Below are 12,093 nucleotides of genomic sequence, written 5' to 3'. Positions count from 1 at the left end.
CGCCACTATTGTTAACTTTGTTTTAGAGATGATGAAACAGGCTCAAATTGGAGGGAGGACCAGCTGAAGACCCCAAATTGGAAAGTCCAAGTCCTTGGATCAAACAGAGGCAACTTCTCTCAAAGCCTCTGCAGTTAACCATTCAGTTATGGTATTTTTCCTCTAAGCACAGATTTTTCCCAGCTGAGTGTTTCTCTCCTAATCTGCTACTACAAATGGCATAGCAATTGTGCCACTTTAAGACTGCACTCATCTGGAAAATAGCAAGAAGGAAAATTACTTTCATTAAAAATTTCCTTTCAGAAAAGTTCTTCTGCCCTTTGAATTTTCCTTCAGGTAAGGAGAAGTTGTCTGCCAGCTCCACGATCAATCATCATGGCCTTCACAGTACCTTCTAGGAAGCTGCCTGATCAAGTCACCCAGGAGCGACACCCCCTCCTCCACCTGGTTAGAGGTTAAGGTAGCTTAGAGTTGTCTCAACTGACACCTCTTCCTGGACTACAATTAACCCCAACAAATGAAAAGTGCACATCAATCCCTCCTGAGATAAAAATGTTCCAGAGGTGTTTCTAGTCTGCTTCTCTCTGAGCACTCTATCATGTGAAAGAGAAGGCAAATTCGGGAAAGACTTGTGGGAATACTCACCGCTCCCCAGGGGCCTGTCCTCCACTGATTTCCTCCGAGCACGTGGGTGCGGCTAGGGCTGATGCTCCTGGGGTGATAGTCCTCATTCAGGAAAGGGTTCTGAGAAAGGTCTGTGTCTGGGGTCCACTGAGGGCATGGTGACATGGAACAGTCCTGGTCAGTTTCTGGGACATAATCTGGGTCGCACTCACTTTGATCGATCACGTGGTCACTGTAGTTGACACAGACCACTTGCCGGGTCGTCCTACCTTGCCCACATGTCACGGAGCACTACATTGGATATTCAGAAAGGGAAAGAGAAAGGATATTCAGCCAGCTGCTCAGGCCAAAAAACCTGGCATATATCCTGGTGGCTCAGATGGTAAAGAACCTGCCTGCACTGTGGGAGACCCATTTTTCATCCCTGGGTTGGGAAGATCACCTGGGGAAGGGAATGGCTACCCACTCCAGTATTCTTGCCCGGAGAATTCCATGAACAGAGGAGCCTAGAGGGCTACAGTCCATGGGGTTACAAAGAGTCAGATATGACTGAGTGACTAACACTCTCACTTTTCACATCCCAGTCTCTCCCCTCTTCTTCCCACCACAAGGCCGTTTCATGGAGAATGCCTGTTGTGTATATTCAAAATAACCTCCCAATCAGCTACGTCCCATCATCTCTGCCATTGCCTCCCTGGTCCAGGCCACCACCTTCCCCTGCCAGGACTACTGCAGTAGCCTTTCAGCTGGGGTCCTGTTTGTAATCTTGATGCCTTCACCCACAATCCAAGTCCGTTATCCACAGATATGTCAACCATATCATAAACCATGACCCTTGTGAACAAAACTCACATCATGTCATTCATCCAGTGACTACCCAATTCACTGTGAATCATGTCCAAAGTCCTTACCTTGACCTGGTATGCCCTTCATGATGTGGTCATTGGCTACCTTTTTGACACATCTCTTTATTCTCTACACACTGAACTCCAGACCCACTGACCTTATGGATGTTTTTTGATTAGGCCAAAACACCCCAATCTCAGGATCTTTGCAGCAACTCTACTTTCTGTTGCACAACACAGATATCCATGTGTCTCACTGCTTCACTTCATGCAAGCCCTGGTCAGTGCAATGTGGGGACTTTTCGGACTACCTTTTCTAAAAGCACATCATCTCCTTCTCTCCACCATCACTGTGCTTGACCTTTTTTCTAGTACTCATCAGTATCTGGTGCTGTATCATATATTTATATTATTATTTGCTCACTGACTGGAATTGACACTGTCATGATCTTCATAAAGGCAAGGGCTTTCTTATTTGTCAGTGACTGCCCTTTCTTAGTAAGTTTTATAAATACCTGGTGAGTAGACTGATGGATGTGATAGACATTTGTGTGTGTATGTTTGGAAGCTCAGGGCATGAAAGTGAGGTTATCTACCATTTACTGAGCACCTTCTTCATTCTAAGCATTTAACAGACAGGTTCTCAAACAATCCTTACAACCTTATAAGCTATTCTTTTTAGCCTCTTTTAAGAGCAGAAGAAATTAAAAGCTCAAGGATTTACACCAGACTGCTCAAGGTCATGCAGCCAGTTAACGTCAAGGTCTGGATGTTTACACAGCTCTCTCTGAATCCAAAGATTTGGATTTTCACAGATTTGGATTTTCTTTCAGATTTCAAGTATGTATTGATGGTGTTTATTGAGATATTCATCTCCATTCTCTTTACTTGTCCTGATCTTTGGATTTCCTGGACTCAGAAGCGTTTTGCAAGGCAGAAAGCAGCAGCTACCCGAAGAGAAAGGCTTTTTCTATTTTTATAAAAGTCCACAGGTGATTCTCAGTGGGCACAGGAGGCTGGGTCCATAGCATTAGCTGAGGATTCCCACTTCTTACTCTTGGCAGGGAAGCAGAGGCACAGGACTTCCGGGAACCATAGGGTGCAGGAGGCACCCAGATTCAAACTGAGGCTCCCCTTTTCTCCCCTACTTCTCCCTGCCACTCCTCTCTGGCACTCCACAAGCCTACTACATTCTAATGTGGCTTGGCTCAATTAAAACTGCATTTTTAAATCAGCCCAACAGGATGTGGGCTTAAGTAGACTGTAAGTTGATTTACACATTTTGAAGAAATGTGCATTTCTTGCACATCTGGCTACGATTCATACCAGCTGCACATAGATGGAGAAAAGTAACTCACAAACCAAAGTCCAATTCTAAAATAGTACTGATTGACCTTCTTGACCCATGACTAGTAATTCTTCTTACAGTTCCCCCAGTCCTTTCCCAATTCCAAAGAATTCACTTGCTTACAGGGTTCCAGTCCAGGGCCTTCCATTGCCCGCAGGGAGTCACAGAACATTCCTCCTTTGCCACTGGTCTAGGCAGGGTCGCACAGGCACTGTCATCAGCCACAGAACCGTCCTCATCCCGACAGCTGACATATCTCATCCGGGTACCTTTTCCACAAGTGGCTGAGCACTGGGGGTTGGGGTGAAATAATGCAGAAAGGTTATTTGAAATGGTCATTCACGTGATAGAAACCTACTTCCTAAAGTCATGTCAGAGAATATCTGCCTCTCCCTCCACCCTCCCCACTTCTTCATTCTACTTCTTACTGGAGTCCAGGACCCAAATCGCCACTGGGTCCGTGGTGCACTGTGTGTGCTTCTCCTTGCTTCCGGGGCAGCTGGGGGAGGGTGACAAGATGGCAACTCACAGTCCTAGAAGAGGATGGGAGGAAAAAGCCAACGTTACCTTTCAGCCACGGCACATACGAATATAAGGACTGATAATTACAAGATCTCAGGCTTCAGTGTGATTTGGGGCAAGTCACATGACAAGTCACATGACATCTTGGGCTTCTCTAACGGCTCAGACCGTAAAGAATCTGCCTTCAATGCAGGAAAACTGGATTCTATCCCTGGGTCGGGAAGATCCCCTGGAAAAGGGAATGGCAACCCACTCCACTCTTGGTATTCTTGCCTGGAGTGGGTATTCTTGCCTGGAAAATTCCATGGACAGAGAAACCTGGTGGGTTACAGTCCATGGAGTTGCAAAGAGTTGGGTAAGACTGTGACTAACACTCATTTTCACATGACATCTCTCAGTTTCAGCTACAAATTCAACTGTAAAATGGGATATAATCTGAGTCCCTTTGTGGGTTCCTTAATACAGAGCAAGAATTTACTTTGTAAATTTCTTTTTTTTTTGGCCATGCCTCATGCCACTTGCAATTTTAGTTTCCCAACCAGGAATCAAAACTGTGCTCCCTGCAGTGGAAGCAGTAAATCTTAACCACTGGACCACCGGGGAACTCCCTACTTCATGATTTTCAAAACCATATTTATTTACCTATTTGTGTGAAGAAAGATAAAATGGCACATAATTTAGGAAAAAGCAATATGCCCTTTTAAAATCATTATTACTTAAAAAATTTCTGAATGCCAAATTCTGTTCCTACATTTAATTTCCTAGTCAGATTTTGCTAACCATGAATGTGCTTTCCAAGTGTACCTGAAGATACTTCCTGAAGCCCTGAAGAAGGTCAAATCTAGCTACAAGAGGTGTGTTCAATATCCCAAAGCCTAGAATTTGTATCACATCCCTCAATCAGAGGAAATTCTTATAATGGATTGAGGTTATCCATTCATAGGTAATATTCCCAGATTTACAAATGGGAAAAGGGAAGTCCACACCTGATCACTATTCCAAGCATCAGTGGTTATCAAATGTTCTTCGATTAAACGCATACCCATTAAATTCCCAGGAAGCCCTGGGCACAGTGCAAAGTGCTAGAGGCTCAAGGCTGAAGTGACTTTAGGAAGCTTACAGACCAGACAGGAAATTCTGTTATCTGGCTCCAGACCTTGCCAATTCCTCTGCCTGGGTCCAAAGAAAGGCACAGGGAACTTGGCACACAGTGAAAAATTTATTCACATGCTACAATTGCAGAAGCGTCCCTATAGTCAGTCCACGAATATTACTGAATAACTTAGAAATATACTTTGTGAATTTCTAAGGGAGTTGCTAAGCCCTCATTTCTTAGATTGTTCAGATGTCACAGCTAATACTTCCCAGTTAACATGCAGTGGGTTGGAGCATTTCAATAAATAAGACTAAGAATGACACAAGTCACATGTGGTATTTGGTTAGCTGATCAGTGATGACAACATGAACTACAGCACCATACTCATTTCCTTTTGAGACTCTTCATCCATCAATGACCCAAGTTGCAAAGTGGCAGAGTGAGGGTCTCAGAGCGAGGCAGTACCGCTGCCAGATGCGGCCTCAGAGCGTGAGTTCTGGCATAGCGTGGATTCAAATCCTGTCTTTGGCAATTAGCAAAGCTGATGTGAAAACCTGTTTCTCATGACATACTCTCTTTATATAAATGATACCAGAATCGAGGTCCACATTGAACAGTATACTGGTGAATGATTATCAACTAGATCTCTTGAGAAACAGGTGTGTTTATAGATACAAGTATGTGTGTGTGTGTATATATATGATTATGAGTTTTTTTCTGATATAAATAATGTGTAGCATAAAGTTTACAAATAGTAATAAGATATAAAACTTAAAATTTTACATTCCATAGAGCCAATTAATTCTTACAGATTATTTTTGTTGATTTTTGCTGAGCTCCTGAATCTAGTGCCAAACTATGGCTGTCATTGCTAGACCAGAGTAGTTGTGACATGAATGTTAGCTGATATTTTGCTTACAACTAAGAGTACTGTGAAGAAGAAACAAGGAAGATGCATGTCAGAAGTTCACTCATTCACCAATGACATGAACAATTTCTTTGCTGAGTCAGGCAATAATTTTCAAATAACAGAAAGATATTTCTTTAATTTTTTGTGTGTGTTCTTCACAACAAAATAGCTGAAGACATAAGACTGTTTAAAGTTGAGTCTGCATTATTAGCACTTGCTACATCACCTTTTTAAGCCAAAATAATCAACATGAAAATCAATTAAACTCTGACTCACAGCATTTGCTGATTTCTGTGGTGTAAGTACTCTCACTATGGCCAATGTCAACCTAAAAGTTAGTATCAATGAACACAGACTGGGAAAGGATGTGCAACGGTTCACCATTATATAGTATTTTCACCATGGAAATACATACAAATATAATGTAAATCATAGTAATAAGAAATAAAATAGTAAAATATAGGAAGATAATTAGAAAGTGATAAGTTCTGAATATTTCTCAACCTATTTTTAATATTATCTATTTAATTATACATTTTCATTTTCAATTTTCAACAATGGCAGTATGTAACAACGAGCTTGCAAAATCTCTGAAAATTTACCAACCATCACTTGTGAGCTGGAATAAGACAGCTCCAACACATGCAGCCTGAATATATGATACCATTTGCTGAACCCTACATTGGAATTATTAAAAAAAAAAAAAATCTAAGCTCAAGAAAACCAGCACGAAGAGTCAATCTTCACCACCTAGGAAGAATCAGAATTAAGAATCTACATACAATTCAACGAAATAGAGAAGACAAAAGTGCTACATCAAAAAATTAGATCCAGAATATAACACATAAGTAAATCCAGAACAATTTAGTTAACCGACTGTTTCCTCTACCTACACACTTACCTATGAAAGGACTTCTGTTTTGACTGAGCTCCTGGGAAGTGTTGGCATCTTAGTGCCCAAGGCCAATAACCGACGTTGACAAAGGAAACTTACCTGGGTGTCAGTTGGTCTAGTCGCTGCGTTGCAGTCACTGTCATCCACCACTGACATGTAAGTCCCAATGGTGCACTTCACTGCTCTTAGCTGGTATCCCTGTCCACAAGTGACACTGCACTGAGGGGGAGAAAGAAAACAGGAAGTATATACACTCTAGCAAATGTTCTCTTTCCCTAACTTCACCCGTAACATTCACAAGAGAAAAAATATTTCCATCCTAGTGGGCCAGAGGACTGGCACTCCCAAGAAATTAGTTAAGAGCAGGTAATTCTACTTTGTACAAATTACACTGATCAATTATCAAGACATCACGTGGAATTATTTCTACCTGACATAGGAACGAGGTGTGTAGTTTAATGCCTGGACTGTGAACCCCTGGAAGGAGGGGAGTACATGTCAATCATTTTTATATCTTTCACACTATACCTAGCAGAATGCTGTGGCTAAAATAGGTACTTTGTAAAGTTCTTATTTGACTTCTGAAAAATTTCCCTAAAGAAGTACAGTTTGCATCAATATTTCTATACAAGAATGGTCATCACAATATTATTTATAAAAGACAAAATATTAGAAACCACCTAAATAGGGAAGAACCAAAGTCAATTCAATGCACCATAGCAAACAGATCATAAAGGAAATATGTCCACTAAGGCTAACTGTTATATTTAAAAGCGGTTAAAAAACAGTAAGTAGAGGGAGTGATGTCATGGAAAGGGCAGATAGTAAAGAACTGATCCATTCCCCCTCTCTGAAAAAGCTATCAAACTGGCAGAAAGTGGCAGAATCAAGTTTTCTTAAAGAAGAGGGTTCTTCAGAATTTTGGACTCTGTGGGAGAAGGAAAGGGTGGGATGTTTCAAGAGAACAGCATCGAAACATGTATATTATTTAGGGTGAAACAGATCACCAGCCCAGGCTGGATGCATGAGACAAGTGCTCAGGCCTGGTGCACTGGGAAGACCCAGAGGAATCGGGTGGAGAGGGAGGTGGGAGGGGGGATTGGGATGGGGAATACTTGTAAATCCATGGCTGATTCATGTCAATGTATGACAAAAACCACTACAATATTGTAAAGTAATTAGCCTCCAACTAATAAAAATAAATGAAAAAAAAAAGAAGAGGGTTCTTTAAAAAGATAATAAAATTTATAAACCTTTACCTAGACTGATTAAAAGTAAAACAGAGAAGATGCGAACAATTAAAATCAGAAATGAAAGTGAGAGTACTGCTCCTGACTCTATAGGAATAAAAAGGGATAGTGAAAGTAGTGTGGACAATTCTATGCTAACATATTAGCCAATCGAGATGAAACACATGAATTTCCAAACCCATACAAACTATCCAGAAACACACAAATCACATCCAGAAACACACAAATCACAAAATCTGACTTAAGAAGAAACAGAAAAGAAGTAAAAATATTGACTCAGCAATCAAAGATCTCATAATAAAAAAAAGTCTTAAGACCAGAGGGCCTCACTGGTAAATTCTACCAAACATTTACAGAAGAATTAAGCACTATTCGGACTTCCCTAGGGGGCTCAGACGGTTAAGCGCCTGTCTACAATGCGGGAGACATGGGTTCGATCCCTGGGTTGGGAAGATTCCCTGGAGAAGGAAATGGCAACCAACTCCAGTACTCTTGCCTAGAAAATCCCATGGACGGAGGAGCCTGGTGTTCATGGGGTCCCAGAGAGCTGGACACAACTAAGTGACTTCACTTTTTTTCACTAAGCACTATTCACAATGGCAAAAAAGTACAAACAACCTTGGAGGGATAAATGGATAAATTACGGTATATGCACACATGGAATATTATGCAGACATAAAAAGGAATGAGGTATAGATGTGGGCTACAGCATGATGAACCTCAAAAACATGCTAAGTGAAAGAAGCTGGCGACACAAACAATCATGTATTGTATGATTTCATTTGTATGAAATACTTAGAATAAGTAAACTCGTGGAGCTAGAAAGCAGAATGCTGGCTACAGGGTTGAAGGAGAAATGGGGAATAACAGCTTGATGAGTATTTTAGCATGATATAATGTTTTAGAACTAGACAGAGGTAGAGGCTGCACAGCATTCAGAATGTACTAAATGTCACTGATTTGTTCACTTCAAAATGGTTAATTTTGTTACATGAGTTTTACTTCAATTAACAAAATAAGTACAATTCTAATACTAGTTTTTAAAACATAAGAAAATCATAAATGTATTAACTCTGAAATACAGAGTTAGGAGTATGGCTATCTCCTTTTTGCTGAATTGCTTTTTGCAAAACTTCTCTTATAAACATGAACTATCCTTCAATAATATTCAGGGGAAAAAAAAACAACAAAGAACAGTTGGTTGCCGTGAACTGCATGTTTAGTCAAAGGAAGGACAAATCTCTGGCTAGGACTGACATGGTATAGACATGAAAAAAAAAAAAAGGCCAGTTAGTTCTAAAAGATGTTATCTTCAAATGTTAACAGTGGCCCTGAGCTGCACTCTCCACCTGTTACTATTCACAAGAGATATGCAGATGGAATCAAAAAGGGGGCAAGGTATGGATTGTAGGCAGACTCCACCCACTTACTAAGTGTGATCAAATATGATCAACCATTCTGACCACCAGGGATGCTGTGTTAACAGGGCATATTCAGAAGAGTCCCAGTGTGAATGGCAGAAACTGTAAGGATGCAGTAATAAAGCTACTCTCATTCACTGCACGCATGCTGGAAATGAAGACATAAGCCAGGGGGCTGAAGAGCCTATGACTGTGGTTGGACTGGGTGGAGGGAGAGGCAGTCTTAGAGAGATTACGTAAGTGACAGCAAACAGCTGCTTTGCTTCTCTAGGGAACTTGGAGCGCTACTTAAATAGTACCCAGAACGCTTTTGTTTCTATATTAGGAAAGACTTAATTCTAAGAGTCGGGGCTTCTTAAATGCAAGCCCAAGGGAGATTCTCACTCTCTCCTTTCAGAATAGTTCAAGTGACTGTGAAACCAACAATAGGGACTTGGAAGAGATTCTTTCAAAGAGAGAGGATGCCTGCAAACTTTGATCTAATTAATTTTGTTTGAAAAGCCCAACTTATTTTTAAGAGGCGAGCTTAGGAATCATGACACTGGGAGCTAAAACATCCCTTTCAAATCCCAGCCGAAACCCTCCTGCCAAAGACACTGGCGCTGGATCACATTCTGTTACTGACCCACAGCCACATGCTAGTAGATAGCATCAGCCAGGCACAAGGAGATCTGTTGTGAATTTGTTCAAATGTGCGTGTCCTCAAGCTACAGTTTTAACCCAAGGGCGAACGCCCACACGTGGGCCTGGAAAGGGAATGATCAGCTCCAGGAGGGGAACAACAACCCTCAGAAGTGTGGCAAACCAGTTACAGAGTTTCCAGCGCTTGGCGCCTCAGAGGTACTGCGCATGCCACATGCTACAGTGGTGAAGTCCCTGCTACTGGAATGTCCCTCTGCAGGCCTGCTCCAGATAAGAAGGAAAGAATGTAGTTAAGAACTTTATCATTCAAAATACCTGTCCCCAGGGACCCGCCTGCCAGGACGCACATTCTGGCTGCTGACAGGTCTGCATGGAGGTTGGTTTGGTCTCAGGGTCACAGATCCTATCATTTAATCGATCTTCGCCAAACTGACACCAGACCTGGCGGTGCTTATGCCCTTTTCCGCAGGTGACCAAGCACTGTAAGAAAAGGCACAGCTGGTCAGGGTCGTTTCTGAACAACGCACTCTGGTTTTTGCGGATTAGTCATCGATTAGCACAGCCAGGTGTGCTCTTTTCCCAGGGCAAATCTCTCTCTCTCTTGTTGCAATCTGTAAACATATCAAGACTTATGCTTTTTGCTCTGTCACTCAATCATTCATTCTGTCTTTAGCCAGGCTCTGGGCCAGTTTCAAGCACAGCATAAACTTCACACAGCATCATGCTCTGAAATCCTGAAAAATAGCATCCATGGTTTAGTAGCATACGAGTTAAGGGTAGGGAATTTACGAGTCAGATTAACTTGGGTTTTAACCTAATACAATTGACTATGGATAGTAAGTTAAGTGATCTTCCAGTACTTCAGTTTTCTTGGCTGTACAATGGGAATACAATAGTGCTAATGGCCAGTAACTGTGAAAACTAAATGAGAAAAACCCAAGTGAAGTGCTTAGTTCCTGTTCATTTAAGGAGTGTTAAATACAATAATCATTGTTATCTACATTCATTGTAGACAACTTGAAAAATACAGAAAAACATAAAATAGAAAATTATAACAAGCCCCAAGTCTCACTATCTACCTAGGAATACTGTTTTAAAATATTGCTCTTTTCTTCCTCTTTTAAGCTATGAACGTTGGGATCATACTGAATATATATTTTGATATTTCCCACCTCTATTTCATTATGTATTTTTGGAAAGGTTTGTTACCTAACTTGATATGACACTTTATCTAGTATTAGCTATCTAGGTAGAACTTAAATCCAATGCCTTCTTTCATCTTTTTTTTTTTTAAACCAAATATGGGATCGAGATCGAAGCTAAGGCTGCTTTTAGCATAAACACAATCACTAGCTTTCCTGTTACTCTGTCCAGGAGTCAGACACTGTTAATCACATGTACTGCTACTTTGCTGCCATTTAGAGATATTAACAGTATTGTTTTAAGACTGAGATTTTATTTAATGTTGAAAGTAAATAGTTACTATTGCACTTACCTGAATGAGATAAGGGAATGGATACAGAAGCTGTAGAAATCTCTTTCCCCCCACATTCCTGACTTGGCCCAATAAATAAGACAATTTCTGTTCCCCTGCCATGTGTTCCTCTGAAGGAAGGTGCATTTGAGGTGGGGGGGAAGGGGGAGCCTGCTCAAAGACAATCTTACTGGGAAATATTAGCACTGTCTATAAAATTGAGAAAGAGCCTTCATCTTCTTTCTCTTGTTGTCCCGGGACCACCTTGCTAAACAATTTGATATGATCAAATAAGAGACAAACAAAGCATAAACCTGGAACACTCAGCCTGGTCCTTTCTCTTTTTTCCCAAGTTTTCTACTAGCAACTGGATGGGTAATCAAATAGGTCACTTATGAGGGTTCAATTCTCTCATTTCAAAGATAAGCAATCAGGGAACCTCATTTTTTTTAAACTTCAAATCTAAACCAGTGCAGCTTTATAATTAATAAAGCTCTGATTTCCTTTACAGCAACTTAGCTAGGTCTGAAAGAGGAGAGAAGGTGAGGGGCTGAAACTTCAAAGATCCCCAATAGAAGCTATTATGGTGGGTGATACAGCTAAACCCACTGTGACTCTGAGACCACTCATGGACCAGTCATGTCCAGTAAAACAATCACAGGGTGGGTGGAAGAAGAGTTGTTTCTTCAATGGGAGGTGGGAGAGAGGTGCAGCTGGTTTAACTTTGGACTGACCTGGAGAGGCTCAGAAGTGAGCATCAGAGATGACCTGTTGGGGAATTAACAGCCTTCCCATCTCACCTCTGACCAGTCTCCTGATTTCCACTCTGGACAGGATAACTCACTGCACTTCTGAATGGTGACTTTCTCTTGATGAGTGCATTTGCTGTCATCCAGTACATCATTACGGGTGTTGACACAAATAGCCCTTCTCCTCTGGGTTCCACCATCACAGCTTTTAGAACACTGAAAGGAAAAAAAAAATTAAGCTGAAGTGTTGCTAAGTTTCTCATCAAGCATGCTCAAGATACTGGCTAGGCTATCTTGTCTCTTCCAATTCTAAGGAA

The 12,093-nt window shown here is 41.3% G+C and overlaps 1 protein-coding gene across 1 annotated transcript in view; it reads right to left on the bottom strand.

Annotated features, from left to right (window-relative positions):
• Nucleotides 1–12,093, bottom strand: part of ADAMTS9 (ADAM metallopeptidase with thrombospondin type 1 motif 9) — a 163,727-nt gene that overhangs the window by 75,981 nt on the left and 75,653 nt on the right. The window contains exons 21-26 of the mRNA XM_020882915.2: nucleotides 11,828–11,992; nucleotides 9,869–10,033; nucleotides 6,340–6,459; nucleotides 3,246–3,350; nucleotides 2,941–3,108; nucleotides 646–915 (exon numbers count right to left, since the gene is read on the bottom strand). Of these exons, the coding sequence (XP_020738574.2) occupies nucleotides 646–915; nucleotides 2,941–3,108; nucleotides 3,246–3,350; nucleotides 6,340–6,459; nucleotides 9,869–10,033; nucleotides 11,828–11,992 (993 nt within the window). The remainder of the gene's footprint in view (nucleotides 1–645; nucleotides 916–2,940; nucleotides 3,109–3,245; nucleotides 3,351–6,339; nucleotides 6,460–9,868; nucleotides 10,034–11,827; nucleotides 11,993–12,093) is intronic.

This window comes from Odocoileus virginianus, chromosome 26, assembly GCF_023699985.2.
Source record: "Odocoileus virginianus isolate 20LAN1187 ecotype Illinois chromosome 26, Ovbor_1.2, whole genome shotgun sequence".
NCBI classification, from domain to species: Eukaryota; Metazoa; Chordata; class Mammalia; order Artiodactyla; family Cervidae; genus Odocoileus; species Odocoileus virginianus.
The sequence above is the reverse complement of the archived record's forward strand: the minus strand, read 5'-3'. Positions and strand labels throughout refer to the sequence as shown.